Raw genomic sequence first — 21,618 nt, 5'->3', positions numbered from 1 at the left:
TTATACAAGATTCAAGATGGTGTGGCCTCCTAGATCCCTGACCCCGAATTTTGGGGCGCCACAACTTGTCGATATCTCTGAGACTTCTCTATAAGTCATTTTGGACTTCTCGATAAGTCATTCTGGACTTCTCGATATAACTTGATCTGTGACTTGTCGATATCTTGACTTAGAATATTTTTCATATAACAACTTTATTCAACTCCAAGCTTCTACATCTTTTCTCTGAGTCATGATCATGGCTTGATCTTCTTCCGGAGTTTATTTCTTAGCTTGAATCTGTTCACAAAAAAATCCCTCAGTCTAATCTTCTAACCATTTTACAGACTCAAGAAATTCAATACAGAATACAGATTTAGATTATCATACAACTTAATCTTAGGTTATTCAGCGTGACTTATTCTTGTTATTGTACAAGCATGTCTTGCACAACGGGTTGGGTCGGTTTTGCGATTTGGTCGATTTTTTGTTCACCCCTACAAAGGCGTACTGAATACTGCATGAGCTTGGATATTATGCTCAAATGTAACATTGGCCCAAAATATAAAATATTACATATTTGAAATTATTTAAAAATTATATAAATTACACAAATTAGATATTTATTTACTTTTTAAATATTAGGACGGTTCGGGTTTTTTATTAAGTTTTAGTCAATAATCGGAACCGCATCCATGAAATCGGTTCGGTTTTTAAATTTTCGGTTTTGGTTTTGACTCGATTTTTTCAGCTAAGTTATTATCCGTTTTCATCGATTTCAATTCGGTTCGGTTCATTTTCGGTTTTGCTTCGATTTTTTGCTCAACCCTAAACAAAAACTCACAAAAAAGTTTACATTTTTATACTATACAATAATAACCGTAATAAGGTATAATTTGGTATGCATTTTTTTGGTTGGTTTGATTATCCCCATTGATGACCGTCGGATCTTTTTAATCAAGTGATCAAAACCGTTAAATTCAAATACTAAAATAATATACACTACTCAAACTCTCAGGTTCGAACCCCGCCAACGGCAAATATTTATATTATTATTTATACAATACCCAAGATTCAGGTTCGAATCACGCCAATAACAAATATTTATATTATTATTTATAAATATACTAATAGGATAATGATCCAAAAAAAAAGTAATCAATTTAAAAAGACCCGTGCATATCACCGTTTGTAAAGTTAGTACATTATAACAAATACAATTTAGGCGCGAGTCTACCAAAAAACGGTAAGAAAAGTTAAAATAAAAATACTGAAAAAAGGGAAAAATAATATACACGTAGGTTGAGAAGCAGGCTAGAGGCGGAGTGGCAATAACGGCTATTTCAAATTCAAACCCACTCCTCTCATTTTATTTTATTTATATTACCATTTTGTAGAAACGAAGTTTATAATTTCATAACCGCCCGGTACAACTTCACGGTCATCATTTCCGGCAAATCATGGCCCGAACTAAACACCCTGCCAAACGCAGCACTGGTCGTCGCGCCCAAGGTTCACCCCCCTTCATTTCACACTCACACTCACACTCTCTTGCATTTTTGCACTTCAATTTGTACTGTTTTTGAATTGCTGTCTACAAGCCCTAATTTTCCCTTTCTCCTCTTTTGTTACAGGTCCTCCTCTCAGGGTAATACTCTCTCTCTCTCTCTCTCTCCCTCCCTCTCTCTTTCTCTCTCTCTCTCTCTCTCTCTCTCTCTCTCTCTCTCTCTCTCTCCCCCTCTCTCTCTCCCTCCTTACCTCTCTCTCTCTCCCTCCTTACCTCTTTCTCTCTCTCCCTCCCTCCCTCTCTCTCTCTCTCCCTCTTCCTCCCTACCTCTCTCTCTCTTCCTCCCTCCTTCCCCCCTCTCTCTACAATTCTGTTTTTCAACTATACATTGTGTGTGTGTGTGTGAATGAGAATCTGGAGTAATTTCGCTGATATTCTGTGTGCTTATGAGTATTTATACAGGGAACTCCGAGAAGAAATACTTCTACACCGAGTGAGTTTATTATTATAATGCTTGTATTGTTTGATTGAGGGTTCAGTTTTTGTAACTGATATGAAACTAATTTTGGTGATTTAGGAGCCGCAAATACAGCGGGAGAACAACAACGAAAGCCCCATAGATTTAGGCCTGGTACAGTTGCTCTTCGGGAGATTCGCAAGTTCCAGAAATCGGCTAACCTTCTCATCCCTGCTGCTCCGTTTATCCGTCTTGTAAGTTTTCGCCACTTATTGTTTACATTCTGTTTATTTCGTGGTATTCCAGTATATTGTGCATACCAGTAGATAAGGATTTATACCTTCTGTAGAAGCGTAAATGGATACTTATTTAAGGTTTAAATGTTGTAAACTAATATGGATAAGGAGATTGTTGTGGGATTTGTAAATTGATTGAAGTTGTACCTTGTCGGGTTTTTTTGGCTGCCTATGCTCAAAATCTGCTAGGCTGCTAGCTTCCTTTTATATTTTGATGCATTGATTTATTATGACTGCGCTAATTAGGCACTAGTCAATGTTCTTGAAAGAAAATTTTTAAGTGGTAAATAAAGTGGAATATATCTCTTCCTTTTGAGCTATTATTTGTTGAGAATTCACCCCAATCTTTTTCTCCTTTTTGGCTTAATATATCAATACGATATGTGAACTTTCACGCAACTGAACAATGGAATAATAATGTAAAAGTAGACTGTGGAGAAAAAGAGTAACAACCTATTTATGACACTTTGTTATCTGTCACGGCCCTTTTTTTAACAATTTGCCATGCTGCTTATAGTAATATGTCTACCTGTGAATTTGGTTGGCATTTAATGTCATAACAACTTTTAACAGGTAAGAGAGATTAGCTTCTATCTGGCTCCCTCAATCACACGTTGGCAAGCTGAAGCACTAAGAGCAATTCAGGAGGTATTTCGGATTTTTCTATGTTCAACTAAAATTCAATTGTGCATTTTAAATGCACGTGAATTTCAGATGAGTCCATTAAGATAGATTCATAATCTCAATCAAGAAAGATATAGACCCCTTTTTTGTGATTAATTATGAAGCTAATCTGATCCAATTAAGTTACATATATTACATCTAATAATTGATTTCTATTGACAATATCTGCTACTCTGACATAGGCATGATCAAAACATAAGTCCAATCTCAAGTTTGTTTTTCTCAATACTAAGGGATAGGACTTTTTGGATTCCCTCTAATTCTTGGTTGGAAGAGGTATCATATTATTCCCTCCAACAAGTCACTTTTTAATCCCTTCTAATCCCCGGACTATAATCCTAGGTAACTTTTTACAAATTGAACAAAGCGTTAGGTTTTTTTAAGGATAATAGTGTAGTTCAACCTTAATACCTCAAAACAAACATAGCCTTAATGTTTTCGCCCGGGGGTGAAGTTTTTGCACGCTTGCGGGGATAATGTTTTCGCGCACGCGGGGTTCCGCTCTTGAGCTGTGCTTTGATTCCTATCAACTCAAACCCCTAAAGTCTTTGCAATATCAGTACCAGCGAATGTATCTTTGCGGTTATGAAATAATTTTGGAAGAATGAATGCTTCATAGTTATTTATTGAGTTACCACTATCGACAATCATTAACCTCAAATCTATGAATTTATTTTCCTCTTTCCATCCTTGAGGTATTTGCTTCCATCAGTAGGATTATTCAATCAGTCTATTATAAATATGACGAGAATTGTACAACATATACCAAATTTTGTAAAGCACTATAAATGAACTAGTAAAGAAACTTACTATATACCAAATTCAATCAATCTATTATAACTGTTTTTTGGTTTCCTATATGTAAAAATTGAATATTTACTGCTGTAAAGAGACTTGATATTCTAGATCACAGTTAGAGGCCATTTATATGGTAACAATATGTTTACCATATTTTGGTTGTGAAGTTGTTTAGGATATTGCCAGCCATGAGTACCTTTTGTTTTTCTGTGTTTTATGGTTTAATATTTGGTTATGTTTCTGAGGTTCGGTCCTTCAGATTGTAATTTGTCATGATGGCCAATAATGTTATGGTTGGTAACATAAAAAATTATACAATTTAAGAATTAAGAGAGAACTAGGATAATATAAAATGAACGAAGGTTCTTCCAACGTATTGATACAATCTCTGTTTTGTCTAAGGCCATCGATCATTCATAATGATTTAGATGTGATCTCCCTTACTTAGTAAGCCCCAATATCAAGAAGCTATGCAGTTGCTGTGAAACAATCTGCATTTGAGGACTATATTTACTAATTAACACAATGTGTACTCTGTAAGTCTGTTTCTGTCCTCGCAGTACTGCTTCTAAATGGAGTATCCTAGTCCGACAAACTTTACTAATCCTCTTCAACTAAACATGCAGACACCCAAACTGCTGTAAAGAGACTTGATATTCTAGATCACAGCTAGGATAATATAAAATGAACTAAAGGTTCTTCCAACGTATTGATACAATCTCTGTTTTGTCTAAACTCTAAGGCCATCGATCATTCATAATTATTGTCATGATGGCCAATAATGTTATGGTTGGTAACTTTAAAAATTATACAATTTAAGAATTAAGAGAGAACTAGGATAATATAAAATGAACGAAGGTTCTTCCAACGTATTGATACAATCTCTGTTTTGTCTAAGGCCATCGATCATTCATAATGATTTAGATGTGATCTCCCTTACTTAGTAAGCCCCAATATCAAGAAGCTATGCAGTTGCTGTGAAACAATCTGCATTTGAGGACTATATTTACTAATTAACACAATGTGTGCTCTGTAAGTCTGTTTCTGTCCTCGCAGTACTGCTTCTAAATGGAGTATCCTAGTCCGACAAACTTCACTAATCCTCTTCAACTAAACATGCAGACACCTAAACAAAAAGAAAAGTTAATACATGATTGTTTTTTCCAGTTTTTTTGCTAAAATTATCATGGCTACTTAGGGGTATTATTTAGGGTTTTATATTTTATGATATAGGTTGGAATTGTATATCTGATTTGTCTTTATTGTTTGGGTTTTACGTTACTTGAATTTTACATGTTTCGTACTGTTCAGGTTTCATTTCTAATTCTATATGTTTATTTGATCAGTTTTTAATTGAGTTTTTGGTTCCGAGTGGGGCATTTGAACTTCTTTTACCAATTTCATCTTAGTATGCAGGAACATCCAACTCCATGCTTCTATCATATTACAGTTACAATCCTCTCTTATTACAAATCTATTCTTAATCTTTTGTAATATATTTACACAAAATTTTCTCAATCTTAGGTTCCTGTTATTACACAAACTTCTTGCAGTTGAGTAGGAATAATATAAGAGTACCATCATGTGTTGTTAGTACGAGAGTAGCATGACACTAATTGCTAAGTCTATAGATATGAGAATTGTATACCAAACATTTATTTAATCTAGGACACAAAACATTAGATAAGTATCTAGTTGGATGTTTGCTAATATTGAGTAATGTTAGTTTGATGCAGGAGTTAGTAAGAATAGAAAGGACTGGTTCTTGAAAAAAAAAACAAAATCATTATAAAATGATTACCAAACAACAGTTGACCACATAGAAATAATACAAAATTCAAAAAATAAGGACATGTAGAAGATATATCCTATACATAATTTCATAAGATATGCATATAAGTTGGTCAGCAGCAATTCTATACTGTAAATTTTTGATTCTACAGGTATGTCTTTCTAAACTACAAAGGTACTGTTCAGTTTTAATAGTATTATATTTTGGGAAGATGGTTTTACTTATTTAGAAATAATCTGGGAAATCTATTTTATCTGTAAAATATATAGTTCTACTTAGCTGTGGCTATCTTTGCAGGCAGCAGAGGATTTTATCATTCATCTGTTTGAGGATGCGATGCTGTGTGCAATACATGCAAAACGTGTCACAGTTAGTAAGTGTAACTTGAAGTTTTAAAAATCATCTGCTTATCTCCCTAAATGAAGTCAACTTGAATTTTATTCCAGCTGTTGCAATACTTACTCTCTTTATTAGTCTTATTGCACCGGAAGTCGAATCCAGAATTGTGAATATTAGAGTTCTGTCTTTTCTTAAATTTGCGTATATATTGAAGATCACCCACCGGAGCATTGTCCATCTCTATTGCATCTTTGTGTAGCATATTTAAGAATTAGATTGACCATCATTATTTCTTTACTAATCTCAGTTAGCCATTTTTATCTACCTGAATGGCTGCTGCACATATAAAATATAGAATTACAGCTACTTGTTTGAATTATAAAAGGCATTCTATAACCTGATTCGAATGGTTGGTCCAGAGCTTTGTTTAGTTGAATGTGTTCGTAATTGTAGTGTAGAGAGCAGAGACTACATATGTACAGAGCTAGTTATTTGGTTTAATGTTTGTAGCTGCTCTTCATTGAGTTTGTAACAGATATATATAAATTTACTCAAACAAGATTTTGAGGTTCTACTAGGGTCAATACTCTCCTAGCAAACAGCTAATTATTCTTTGTTGTTTTTGTTATGGATGCTCAGTGCAAAAGGACTGGGAGTTGGCGCGCCGGCTCGGAAAGAAAGGGCAAGCTTGGTGAAAACGGGTCCTGGCCTGCTGGAAGCTAAGATGGTAGTTTGACAACCCTGTTATTTGGTAGTTCAATAATTTAAAGGTAGCAAGGTCTGTAGAAGTTTAAATGTAGATGTTACATCATTGTCTTTCTGGCCAAACTAGTGTTACAGGATACAGGGATAATCACTGTAGAATGTGTAGATCATTACTAGTTCTTTTGCTGATTGCATATACCTAAGTATTAGCTGCTGATGTATTAGTGGTGCAGATATTTTAATGACTGCGTTTACTTTGTTCAGATTCTATCTTACCATCGCAAAACCATGTCTTGAACTATTCACCAACGAACAACACACATCAGCTTCACCAATATTTAAGATTAATCATTAGTCCTTGAGGCTTTGATATGCAAATAAGTTACTGATTAACGATGAAGCACTGATTGTTTATAGTCAGTTTGCTGAGTAGTTCGTTACAGAAAATATAAGCAGGATTATATTCTGATCAAGAAAATGTAATTGGTATGAAAAGAAACCCAACTGCAGTACTTTGTTGTTATTCTTGATAGTTCATATCAATTATCCCATCTATAAAAGGTGGTAGGGTGGGTGGGTATGCGCGTTTGATGTGAAATTCTTGTAGATCTTTTTTAGTATCAAATTTAAAATGAGAATTCCTTCTAGTCTTTCTTTGTCAAGTGTTAATTTTTTCCATATGCTGATATGTCAAGTGTTAATTAAACTTACCTCACAAATCTCCAGAAACTACACACTACTCACACTTGCCTCGGTTCACGACAGAAATCAACATAATCGGAATCACCTTGGCACTCTCATCATCCACTCCAATAATCTTCACTTACCATCATCGCCTTCTCTTTGTGGCGAATATCTGATCGGTTCCTGCAATGGTCCTATGTGTCTCAGTAATTTGTTTACCAGTGATATCTATCATTGAAAACTAAAATATATCAGCTAGGCAACCCAAGTTACACCCCGCCCCAACAATCAACCCATGCACCCAGTTTATTTTTTGATATTATTTCGAATTACTACAAGCTTCTTAGGCTTTGAAAAAGCGATATATGAGCAAGGACTCAACAAATTCGGATTACTGGAGACAGATTTAAGTTCCTTGAACAAACATACATTGATTTGGAATGAAATTGGTGCTGATGAGAATATAAAAGATTTGAGTACGATAACCAAAAAGAAAGCGCATGAATTTTAATTTCCAACTCAGAGCTATCCTCGTTCGAGTTGAGTTCTCATGTACCATGAAAGCCTCGTTTCTTTTGAAGGATACAATCAGTGATGTTAGAAGATGATTAAAGAATCTATTGGAGGTTCTGAAATTAGAGTTGCATGATATAGTCAGTCACCATCTCTGATAATAGAATCAGTATGAGATTAGAGCAAAAGCAGATGAAACTAAATGATACAAACTACACAAGTTTGGCATCATGAGCTTCAACTGCAATACTTTTCTAACAAACTATATCTACAAATGGGACGGCAACATAGTCCACCATCTACAAAACTCGAGCACAAGTAACACCGGAATATCAAAGACCAGCTACATAGCAAGTAACATCAAGAAAAGCTACAACTAGAATCTGTACAAAGCATCTGAAGGTATGGAAGACAGGTTCACTCTAGGCACTCCACAAAGATTAAGAGATCTTGAAGACCTTGCACAGTCAATGAAAGAGAACTGCATTCTATCATATTCCCCCATCTTATCAAACTATACTTGAGGGGAATCAAGCATAGCCATCCTCTCACACACTTCCACTAGCGATTTGAGGTTGCAGTTGATCAGCGCTGTAACGAAATAGCAAGTCTCGTCCTTGGTGTTACCATCAGGAACATCTACCACAAATGATTCAGTGACTAGGGTGCCAGCTCTCCCATCAATGACTTCTGGATGAACCGTCACGACGGAAGAATAGTTCTACCAAATAAAGCATACAAGCAACTTTAGTATCAAGAAATAATGAATGCGAGATACATAATAACATTAGTATCTTTTACAGACAGTTGCAAAAGATAGAATTGTAGTACCTTGAGCCTGTGATCACCACCAACAATTTTAACACCAAGAATATGCTCTGTATCATCAAGAAGTTCTAGCCTTTCAGTGCTTGTTGTGGCAGGAAGGCCTGACTTGACGTTCACCTCTCTAACACTTCCAATCTTAAGTTCCCCCTGCACAGTACACCTGCTAACAAAGGGCTTGTACTTCTGCGGTTGATCAAATCTCCTAACCAATGACCATACCTGATAATTTAACATATTTGTTTAGAAATTGAGAACACAACTTTATAACCAGATTTGCACAAGCAAAAGCTTCATATTTTTACCAAAAAAACAGAGCATACAATATTATCAAATGTGTCGCAACCGTATACACATTAACTAAAACATGGAAAGAAGATATAACATTGAACTTACAAGTATAACTAATAGCCGGATAGAACACACACATGTAAATATATGGGGAGAGGGAGGGAGGGGGAGAGAGAGAGAGAGAGAGAGAGAGAGATTACAATATCAACAGGAGCTTTGATGTGTTTAGAAACAGAGGAAGTGCACTGATGGGTAGCAGGATCATGTCTGTGGTGTCTTTCAACATGCTGAATATTTTCCATTTTCTACTGAAATAACTTCTTCTTTGGCTACACTTGAATGCTGCACAAATATTCAAGAAGCCTTAGGAATGAATAATGATCACTTTTTCCCCGTTAAATAAAAGAGTGTATAATTTGCTTTGTTTATGTGGTGGTTTCAGTAGTCTTGACTTGTAAGATCAACAACTATGAACATCTTATCTATTACTAGTACTGTAGTGTTGATACTTTTAGAACTCAATCCCCGCACCAATAATAATCAACTTGCATTGGTTTGGGTCCATCTATATTGCCCTTTTATTATGATAACATCACATGCTTTTGATTTATGATTAATCATATATTGTCTTGGAAAAATCCCTTCTTGCCAAATATACAGCGAGATATCTATCAATTTTTCGTAAAATTTCCGAGTTACATATTTGTCAGTTTGAGGTCTTCTGAATATATTTACCAATTCCAAATGTTTTTTATAATTAAGACCAAGTCCAACAATATCCTAGTAATAGTAATTGCCTTATAAATATAGTAGGATATAATGTTTTAGTGATTTAGGACAATATTTTTGTAAATCAATTACAATAACTTGCCTTATTATTAAAATAATAATATATTTGAATTATAATTAGAGGGAAAGTAAATAATGAGAGGAGAGAAAAGTGTAAAAAGTAAGGGAAATATATTTTTTTATTAATATAAATGATATAGGACATGCACAATAATGTCTCAAAAATAAAGCATCTAAGAGTAAATCCAACAATGTCCTAATATATGTCTTATAAATATAATAAATAATGTTGTCCTAGTAATTTAGGACATTAATTTGATATATCAGTTCCAACAATTTGCCTTATAGCCATGCCTTATTATTAAAATAATAATCTATTTGAATTAAAATTGGAGGGAAGAATAAAGATGAGTGGAGAGAGATGTGTAAAAAAAAAGAAATAAATTTTTATTGGTTGAAATGAAATAGGGCATGTATTGTGGTGCCCTAAAAATAAGGCACTTGAAAGATGTTCCAGCATTTTAAGGCATGTTTAAAATATTGTTGATTGATTTTTGTCAACTGCCCTAAATTTTGATTTAAAATATGTTTTAAGACATCTTTTGGACTTACTCTAATGGATGTCCTGGTGTTTTAAGACACCGCTAGAATATTATTGGATCACTTATCATGACTCAAATTTCGGTTTAGGACAACATTATAGGGCACTTTTGGATTTGCTCTAAATGCATCGATCAAAACATGTGAACAATGTATTTATTTAAAGACAATGAATATTTTTTACTTGTATAAAATTTATACTTTTTAAATGAATAATTTTGGTTAATGAATAAAAAAAATATCCAAAGAATATTAATCAATCAAGATTTAATGGATGCTCGGGTAAGAGCAACTCCAATAGCTGGCACCCTCGGTATATTATAATTTAAATTATCTCTCTTTGGTATAATTTTTAACACAATATCATTTTTAACACTTTTTTTTCAAAAAATACTCGGCACTCGAACATGTCAATTTCATTAATTCAAACAAAAAAATTAACACACCTCTTGGAATAAAGGTTGCTCTAACAAACCACCAAGAGCCAATTAATAATAAATTAAAATATTTAACTGTTTTTCCTTTTGTATAAATAAATTATTACTATTTGTGTTAAATTGGGCCGCTGTATTTTACAGTTGCGTAAATACATTGGAAGGCGTATAAATGGGGATGATTGACCGAAACAGTTGGGGGAAACGACATGAATGTCAACATAATTGAACTGTACGTATTTAACTTCACAAGATCGGCCCCCACTTAATAAACTGTTGCACCGACCTCTTTGATTTGCAGTGGGTGGGCGGTGGACTACATAATCAAACAAACTATTTTATTCTCCAAATTAAAAATATTAACATCATATATTTAGCTAACTAATAAAAGAAAAGAAATGCTATTTTCAGATCAAGGTTTTTATTTTCAAAGTAACTAAATTTTGAAAAGACAAATATGTCCCCCTACGTACACAATAACACCAAATTAAGAAAAATAATTCTAAAAGAAACTTTTCTAAAAAAAAGTACTCGAAGAAAAAGCTTCAAATGCTCAAATTAAAATTTTGAATTCTCAGTTTCACGTAATATTCTACATTTTCCGTTATATTATTATTAAATAAAAAAAAATTACCAAAACTATAACTTTTCCTAAAAAAAAAATCCACCAAATATACAACTAGTTATATCGAGTTTTTTTTGATTATATTTGAGATTGCATTTAGTTGTATGAACATCTACTTGCATCAAATTACTGAAAAATCATCTTTTGCAAATAAAAAATAAAAAACATATTTTGCAATTTTTTTTAAATGATAGTATAATTGCAAACATGTTAAGTAACATTTTAATTTTAAATATGAATCCAATTTTGATTCCAAATAATCTGGGAGAGATTCTGAATAGTGCTAACTGATGCTTGAATCAATTATATCCAATTTGTGATTTTTACAAAACTAATATCTGAAATTATTTAAAATTTTGATTACATTAACACATATATCCAATATGTGTTGTGTTTCCTGAGTTTGTTGCTCATAAATTTGCAAATTATCGTATCTTACAACAATACAAAAATAATTGAAGCTGTCTCAAAATTTGAAAGATGGTAGGTAAAATCTTAGATCATGAAAGGTAAGCATCTGGTCATCTCAAGTAAATTAGAAAGTATATGCCAAAATAGGGCAATGTTCATTGTTTCTGTCATTTGTCTTAGAAAGCAACTCCACATCTAGATAGTGATCGGTAATCCAATATCTTAATTCCCACTTAGAAATTTCAATATCTATAAAGGATTCTGATAGGCAATTGCTGGTGGAATCTCTGTTCGAAATTCCATTTCAGCCGGTTTATAATATCATTTTTGTGCGCTTATCGTTCTAATATGCTTTTGCCATTTCTAAAACCATGTAACATTTTATTTTATCTATATTTTTATTTTGCTACTTTTGTCTTTATTATATCCCAATCTCAATCAATTAAACAAAAACAAAAACCCTAAATTGTATAACCCAATTCTACAGTCAGCCGCCCGCATCTTATCTCATCCGCCCTCTCTTCATTTTTATATTTTTACCCATTTTTATCTTCTATCTTCTTCTTTTATTTACTTTTTCTCCATCTCCACCCCCTTTTTGTTTACTTTTTTCAATAAAATTGAGATTTATTTTATAAAACTCGAAAAATTCATTAAAATTTTTCACTTTAATTTCAGATCTATTAAGGTAGAACTCGAATTTTAAAATAAAATTCAGTTTTGAATTCAAAATTTATGTTCTAACGAAATATTAAAATTTGGTGTTATTCTGAAATCTTTGAATTTTGGGTCTTTTTCGTTTTGTTCTGTTTAAGTTATTATTTGTGCATTTGATTGTCTCGTTTTATGCAATATATCTTACTTTGTGCGATGTAATGGTTGTGTTGAAAATGAATCTGATGTTATATTGGGAGATCTAGATATCTCGTATCAAAAACATTTTCGGCAGATTTATAGCTGGTGTCAGACAGATAAATAGCTGGGTCGCACTTGGAACGGTGCTGAAAATCGCATGTGTTCACTTCTTACAAAAAATATTTGTTCATAACATGTGACTTTTAAGCTCAGTTGTTGCAACTCGGTCATCTGAACAATACATTAATGAAATTAATGTGAGAGTCAATACGAAACTACTGTTTTTCGGGGATATCCATGTTGCATTTCCGACGAAACCATTACCTTCATTTTTTATTTTTTGAATATTTGTATTCAATTTCTTAAACAATCTTGAAACATAACGACTTATTGTTTACTTATATTTATTTATCAATCTGATTGCATGATTAGTGAGGGTTATCTAGATTGAGTCACATTCAAATTATTAATGAAATCTAAAAATAAACTCAATCTCAATCTCATTTGCATCAAAGTCATCATAAAACTAAGCCTACCTCGATCACGACAAGTTTGTAAGATAACAGAAGTGTTAAGATCATCTCCAATAGAGACACGTGTGGGTGTACCAACCATTACCAACTCATATAAAATATTAATTTTTTAGTTTATTGTTCAACCATGTTAAAGTTGATACTTTTAACTCGAAATGATAGCACCCTCTCAAGGTACTTAAATAAATTCAAATATTAGATAAATAAATAAATAAATAAAAATAATTGAAAAGATAAGATTTATATATACATTTTTTACACGAATTTGATTTTAGCTATATTGAGGGTGGTTGGCCACTTCTCTTAACAATTTTCAAGCACCCTTGACACTCCAATTGACACTCCAATTGACACTCATGCTAGGATTTTACACCACTAATGGAATTATTCTAACATGATTAATTAATTATTTATCTATATTTTATTAACTTAAAAAAGTTTATCTCTCCGAAATATTGCATTAACAAATATAATTGTTATTTTTTTGAAAAAGAAGAATGAATTTAATAATAAAAAATCATACGATATCTACAAGTACGATCGAGATTAAATACACGCTTAAACATATCGTTGTTAAATTATTCCTTTTGAAAAGTCAACCAAACAATTTTTTTTTGAAAATAATAATAATATATGTACTCAATTGTTATTTTGAGCAATTAATCATGACTTAATCAAAATCATGAAAGTTTCGGACATTAATAATACCAAAATTAATTAAACTCTCACAAGCTAAATAAACTTGGATAAATTGGAACATTAGCAAAGAACAACAAAAACTTAATAAAAAAACAAATAAGAAGTCCGCAAGGGTTGACTCAGTTGGTTAAAGAGAGGATAACTATCCTCTTGGTCACATGTTCGAACCCCACGGGAGGAGAATTTATGATTATGTCTCATGAGGCGCTTAAATGCGGTTTAACTTGGTCTATGACGTGAGTACTTAGTGTTTATCAAGTATGAAAGGATAGCGGCTGTGGGTTAACTACGATAAAAAAAAAATAAAGGATTGAAATTTTTAGGGAAAAAATTACGTGAGTACTTAGGATTTATCAAGTGTGAAAGGGTAGCGGCTACGGGTTAATTACGATTAAAAAAAGAAAAAAAAAAGAAAAAAAGAAATAAAGGCTTGAAATTTTTAGGGAAAAAAATTGATGAAAGCAAATTTAAAGGCGGCTACTTAATGAAAAGAAAGAATACCTAGAGTTTGCAATATTTTTGTTATAAAAATAAGTTTTTGTCTTTACACTGTACAAATTATATTTAAATCAAATGTGAAAATATTTTCCGAGTCGAACTTCTTAATTTAAAACTAATGATTTTAAATGAAATGATCATTAACAATCTACTGTATGTGAATTAAATAATTATCGGCTATATATGAACTTGGTCTAGTATTTCTTAATAAAATAGTGCTAGAATTAACAAATTAGTTACCAAAACTTAATCCTAAATGTGACTTGACAATTTGGAACAATTTTAATAATAAAATTTATATAAATGCGGGGTTCATTAATTAATTAATTTAAACACTTGATATTTAAAATATATTTTGAGTACCAATGTAATAAATCTGAAATTGCCCTTCTCAATGATCCACCGTACCGTACATTCTTGTGACAAGAATCTTGGCAGTGTATTTGATTTTGTTTTTTCTCTTTACTGCTGTCATTCTAATTAATATTGTATTCATCGTTGTTCTTATTTTCAAGTAATGGCTGTTGGTGGTCCATCCAGAGACCAAGTACGTGTAACGTGATGTTACTAATTCTCTGTATTTTTTTTTATGAAGAAGTGAAAAAATTAAATAATTCAATAGCGATTAAAAAACATTTGGGACACAATTTTAATTGTGTTAAAAATAACATTCAGAAATGTAGTCGTGAGCTGAAAATTTTCAGAGCGGACTTGTTATCCAAAATTAAAAAGAAAAAAGAAATTACCAAATTTCAACCTCATGACATGGACCATCATCCCGGTCTCTTGAAATTTGAAAATTGAAAATGACATTGACCTCTTTCAACTTGGAAGTGTTGGAACATATTTTTATTTTCAGTTTTAACACATGGCGGCACTGGTACGAGCAACCAATAATTTTGCAGGAATCCGAAGTGAGCCTTCTAGATGATCTACTTTCTATTCAAAAACAATACAATGTCTAATTGTCCATGTCTATGTCTATGTCAGTATCAATTTCTAGATTGTTCAAATTGTGGTCACTTCATAATCATATCCCCCATTTGCTCCCTCCTCCTCTGTTTTGTTTTTTTTCTTCGTGTAATCTCGATTAAATCTATATTTTTAAGAGTATTAAAATCTAACTATATAATTGAATTTGTGTACATCCTGTTCATTTTTGCCAAATTATTAAAGGAATCTGCAAACTCATAATTTGTACATACCAACAAAAATTTATATCATGAAAATTAGATGGTTCAATGTTAATATCTACATAGTACATTCTTCTACACTCCTATTAATAGATGTACAAGTTTGAATTTTCTTAAAAGAGGAGTTTATCCTTGGGGCTTGGTCCAGGTTTCGTTCAATTAATTTGTCCAAGTTGTAATACTTTTAGGCCTGGGCTGTTTTAAAGCCCATATACCTATCGCATATTCAGATTTAACAGACTTGCCGCTTTGCTGTAGGGCTGAGCAAAACCGAACCGAAACCGAAAAACCGAACCGAACCGTACTAATTCGGTTCGGTTCGGTCCTAAATTTTTCAGAAATTCGGTCTATTCGGTCCGGACCGAATAGACCGAATTAAAATTCGGTTCGGTTCGGTTCTTTTCACAAATATTTCGGTCCGGACCGAATAGACCGAATAGACCAAATCATAAATACTATAATTTTGTATTATATATATTTTTACATATATCTTAAAAATTATAATCAAAATTTTTAATTTTTAATTATATTTATGGAATATTAGAACTCTACATATCACATTACTTTAATTATATTTTAAAATTTATAATTTGTGATTTAATTTATAATGCAATTTTATTTTTGAAAAAAATTTCGGTCTATTCGGTCCAAAACCGAACCGAACCGAATTATTTCGGTTCGGTTTGGTCCGGTCCATAATATAACTTCGGTCCGGTTCGGTCCAAGAAAAAATGACTATTCGGTTTTTCGGTCTATTCGGTTCGGTCCGGTTTTGGAACGAACCGACCGAATGCTCAGCCCTACTTTGCTGTGCCATTTCTCGTTTAATTCTCCTTCAATTTTTTGCTCGGTTTATTCCATCATATAACTCCTTTTTCTAACACCTCAACTGATTTATTCGGGATTTGTTAATAAAGTCTAACTCAAGTCGTGTTTGATATCGCATGAGAGTCGGCCGCCCTAACTTCATCTAACCCTAGCCGCCCTACCTTCTTTTTTCCCCCTTTCTACCCATCTCTATCTCCATATTCATCTTCATCTTCTCCTTTTATTCACGTTTTCTTTAATAAAATCGAGATTTGTTTTACAAAACTCGAAAAATCCATTACAGTTTTTCACTTTAGTTTTCAGATCTACTAAGGTAAGAGCTTGAATTTTATAATAAAATTCAGTTTTTGGATTCAAAATCTCTGGTCTAACAACATATTACAATTTGGTGTTATTCCGAGATTTTTGAATTTTGGGTTTTTTCGTATTGTTCTGTTTAAGTTATTAATTGTGTGTTTGATTGTCTCGCTTTATGCGATGTGTCTTGCTTTGTGCGATGTGGTGGTTGTGTTGAAAATGAATTGGATGGTGTATTGGGAGATCTGAATATCTCGCATCAACAACACTTTCGGCAGATCTATAGCTGGTGTCCGGCAGGTAGATAGCTGGGGTGTGTTTGGAACGGTGGTGAAAATCACATGTGCTCACCTCTCACAAAAAATATTTGTTCATAATATGAGGCCTCTAAACTCCGTTGTTGCAACTGAGTCCTCTGAACATTGCAATATCAATCGAATTAATGTGAGGGTCAATTGTGAAGCTACTGTTTTCGGGGGAGATGCGTGCTGGATTGTCCGGGAAACCATTACCTTCATTTTTAATTTTCAAAATATTTGTATTCAGTTTGTTAAGCAATCCGGAAACAAAATGGCTAATTATTTAGCTCTATTTATTTTTCAACCTGGTTGCATGATCAGTTGGGGATTTATCCCGATTGAATCTCTTTCACGTCATTAATGAAATCTGCTTTAAATTTGGCAAAAAAAAAAGTCGTGTTTGATTAGATATTTTAAGCGGTAAGAGCTTATGAGATAGCTTAAGTGCTAAGATCTTATCTCTTCTCGTTTCAGGCTGTAGATCTGTGGATCGATTCTCGTTCACCTAGTAATTTTTGCAAATAATTCTTGAACTACTTGGTACTTGAAATATATTGCACGATATTTTAAAATGAATTACCTGCATTGTTATTATCCAGTACTAGTAGATAACCGATGCTAAGCATGAGTCGAGATCAAAATATCAATATTAAATAATAATTATAGAAATTTATTTTAATTTTTTATTAAAATATATAATAAATAAAATTTTACGATTATTGCAATTTTCTTTTTAAATTATATGTAGTTTTCATTAACTCAAATTTTATTAGAACAACAAACTCAACGTTATTATGTATCTGTTGTTCAAAAGACATAACTAATATTTTACATCGAAACTTTAGTCAAGCAATTAGCAACACGGTTGACTGGTAATTTAATAAAAAATTAAATCAACATTACTAAGTAATTGCATATTAAATTTCTTATTGTTAGCTGAATTTGTGTTTTTATATAGGTTGTGATTAAAATATTCATTATGTATGTATAAATTTGCATTTGGTGCTAAAAATAGAATTTTGTAGGTATGAATCAAGAAATTACAATGTATATATGATTTCATTTGTATAAAAATAATATAAATATGTGATATATAAGAATCAAAAAACGGGTAAAAAATTACATATAGAATTATAAGTCATATATGTGACGCCCTCCAAACCCGGGTCAGAAGTTTGGGGTTCACAACACACACACACTCAATATATATACCTGCTTATGAAAGTAATATATGTAAATACCCTACTTACCATAACCATGGATCGCAACAGGTTAAAGTATGAAAACAAGCCACAACCTTAACTTTTATTATATCGTACCAAATCCCAACTACTTCCACTTACAACTGATAATGATATCATTCTTACAATCTTACATAACTCATCTACATTATAAAGCTCCTGCTAACTCGGTCCATCTTATCCTGGAATCCTAGTTCGCACACTGAACTGGGAATCCTCGTTACCAACAATTTCCTTTTCAACTGTAAAATAACATAAACAGATTTGCAAGAGTGAGCTAACTAGCTCATCAAGTCATAATAGCAATAACTGAGGTTCAACAACGTTTAGTTGAAATGATTCATAAGAATCAAGTTTCTGGATAACTAATGAATAGATTTGGATATTCTCTTTTCATTTTTTTAAAAACCAAGGTTAGGCCGTTGATCAGTCACGCACTAACCTCGAGCAAGGCTCTCAGCTTTACTCTATATACTGGATCCAAGGCAAGCATTGGCCTAATATGACCACAAATCTGGTCTGACTACTAATCTGGTCCACATTTATAAAACCATCCAATTCTAAAACAATTCAATATGATAACCATTGCAATTCAATAAAAACATAATCATGATTAACATTGATAAAACATTTATCTTGAAGCATAAAACATTTCACATGTATCACTAAGGTGTATCAAGGTGTAGATATGAAGAACGGCTTCAAGTCCGATGAAGAATCAAGTATCTGAAGAAAAATGGTTCAATGATAATACAGGGTATTGATCTTTGATGTGATAGAGTATTCCAGGGTGTATAAGTTTCTGTATGCTCAAGAAATTCTGTTGAAATACTTGGTTTATAGTGTGTATGTATTTGCAGAGTAGTATTGTATTAGTATGGTTTAATATCTGAGAAATCAACCGTTAGTGGTTTACAAGAAATAACGCTTACAGCTCAAGTTCAATGATATGATCAGGGTTCAAGGTGGAATAGTTTAAAGCGCTTGCAACGTAAAACAAGATTTATTTTGAATACTGGCAACATGTAATGAGAAAATTCAGAAATATTTGCAATATATCTCGAAGAAAGGTTCAGAGGGACTTGCCTTATCACAGATGATTTCCAACTTTACTTGTACTCATCTTACAGTTTTACTTTTCAATCACTTTCCTTCTTTTTCTAAGCCTTGCTTCTATTCGTCAATCACTTGCCTTCTCTTTCGACGCTTCAATTTTATTTACGGATCACTGACTTTCTTTTTCTATGCCTCGCTTACTCTGATAGTTATCACAAGTATCTATCAATACTCAATCTCATATTAATCTAATCGTCACATAGACGTCATAAGCTTTTATCTACCCTTCGTTCTACCCAAATCCGATTTACGGATTAAAAGTTACAGCAAAAACCGTCAAACAATAACCACATAGGCATATAACATATCAATCAGATAACACATAGCACATAGCACGCAAGATATTCGATTAAAATAATTTCTCAAAGAAGATTCGGGGTCAAAATGATTTTCCAGGTATTTAATACGAATTTTTGAACATTTTTCGGAATTAAAATGAGCCTCCGAATTATTTTATAATTAAATAATAGGGTTCGAACACCCGAATCTCAGTTTAAAACCATTTAATAATAATTATCTAGCATTGAAAATAATTTAAAATAATATTTTAAGGCCCGATACTATTATTCAGAATTTTTAAATCAAAATAAATAATTAAATCAAATTATTAAATTAATTAAAATTAACTAACAACTAATTATATTAATTAATCAATTAATATTTTAATTAATTGAATAATTAAATAATTAATTATCAACTAAAATTAATTAATTAAATAATTAAGATTTATTTTTAAATAAAAATAATTTTCAGAAATTAAATAATGAATTTTTGGAATTTTTAAATAATTAAAACAATTTTCTGAAAATAAATTAAGAAGATATAATTTTTATAAACAAGAATATAATTTTTATAAAGTTTTGACTACAGGGACTAAAACATAAATTTTGCAAAAGTTCAGGGGAATTTCTGTAATTCTGTCGTCGTCCCCGACCTACGCCGGCAGAAAATCTCATTCGAGCCCAGATCAGTCTAAAAACATGCAGAATCATAGAGTATCATGCCAGTAATCTATATCATATTTTGGAATCAACAAACAACAGTATAGTTTGCTTGGAAAATCCATATGAAACTTCGTCGGTGGCGAAGTCGAACTTTTTTCTGGCGAAGTCGATTAAGCTGTTCCAGGAATCGTATGCAAAATTCCAATATACCAATCGAATCGTTGTTCAACGAGCTACAACCTTGTGCAATCAATTTCAAGTAATAACCCCAAACACATAAATTCCCAAATTTCAATTGAAATTATTCAAGAACATAAACCCTAATTTTAATTCTGAGAATCAAACATCAATTTGAATATGTTATTGAACTCCAAATTAGTCATATAATATACCAAAATGACCAGGAAGAAATGATCTACATGATTCTAACATCAAATCACACAAACAACATTAAGAACAAAAATTCCTATTTTAATTACTAAATAATTCAAATTAAATTAATTAAGAAAATCACCTTGATTTCTGCACTGAAATGGATGATTGATTATGAAAGAACTTTTAGAGAGCTTCGATTTGATATATTGCACGCCCGAATCGGAGTTCGTTAACGCCTTCGTTTGTGCGTTTGATTATGAAGAATAAGATGAATTTTAAGGTTTTTCTCTGAAAACTATATAGTTTTATTGTTTGCAAATGATTATCTGTACAAAATACAATACTGTGTTGGCTATTTATATTTACGGAATATTAGTACGTTCTGGATCGTGTTGGATCGATAAATAAGTTTCTTAACCTCTAAGTAACTATAAAAACGATCCTATTGGATAACGTTTTGGATAAAAATTATCATGTTTTGGATAAGCATTATCCTGTTTTGGATAAACATTAGCCTATTTTGGATAAGCATCAAAGGTTTTGGATAATTATCAAAACCGGGCTTTTATAAAACGCTTTGTACGAAGATAATGTTATCGAAAAGGGTTATCGTATCGAAAATTTTGCGTCGGGCCGCGCAAAATACGGAAAATGTCCGGAATTACCAAATTAGGTTATAAATGAGTTTTCGGAAGAGTTTCGGGTTGTAAAAACGAAAAAACGGTTGAAATTGGATGATTTCCGGCTTTAAAAAATGATTTTGTAATTATTCAGAAAATAATTAATAAATTCATAAATCAATATAAAATCATATAACACTCTAAAAATTACCAAAAAAATACCTTAATTATCTATATTTTATTCTGGACATAAGAAAATTAACATACTTATATTTTACCACATATAAACATCCACATAACAACACCAATCATCAGATAATTCACCAAAAATCATAATATAATCACATAATAATTATTTATCAACAAAAATAATTACACGTTATGTCCCGGA

General features: G+C 32.1%; 2 protein-coding genes across 2 annotated transcripts; one reads left to right on the top strand and one right to left on the bottom strand.

Moving 5' to 3' along the window:
- Positions 1-1,193: 1,193 nt before the first annotated feature.
- LOC141721465 (histone H3-like) lies at positions 1,194-6,820 on the top strand. The gene is made up of 7 exons (XM_074524399.1): positions 1,194-1,491; positions 1,614-1,627; positions 1,949-1,979; positions 2,064-2,197; positions 2,813-2,887; positions 5,811-5,886; positions 6,492-6,820. The coding sequence occupies exons 1-7, from the start codon at positions 1,440-1,442 to the stop codon at positions 6,545-6,547; spliced, it is 438 nt and encodes a 145-aa protein (XP_074380500.1). The 5' UTR covers positions 1,194-1,439; the 3' UTR covers positions 6,548-6,820.
- Positions 6,821-7,905: 1,085 nt separating this feature from the next.
- Positions 7,906-9,417, bottom strand: LOC141721464 (abscisic acid receptor PYL9-like). Its single transcript, XM_074524398.1, has 3 exons — positions 9,071-9,417; positions 8,586-8,801; positions 7,906-8,475 (listed from the first exon to the last, which is right to left on the bottom strand). The coding sequence occupies exons 1-3, from the start codon at positions 9,170-9,172 to the stop codon at positions 8,269-8,271; spliced, it is 525 nt and encodes a 174-aa protein (XP_074380499.1). The 5' UTR covers positions 9,173-9,417; the 3' UTR covers positions 7,906-8,268.
- Between the last annotated feature and the right edge of the window lie 12,201 nt (positions 9,418-21,618).

This window comes from Apium graveolens, chromosome 4 (assembly GCF_009905375.1).
Source record: "Apium graveolens cultivar Ventura chromosome 4, ASM990537v1, whole genome shotgun sequence".
NCBI lineage: Eukaryota > Viridiplantae > Streptophyta > Magnoliopsida > Apiales > Apiaceae > Apium > Apium graveolens.
Note: the sequence above shows the minus strand (reverse complement) of the source record. Positions and strands in the feature narration are given on the sequence as shown.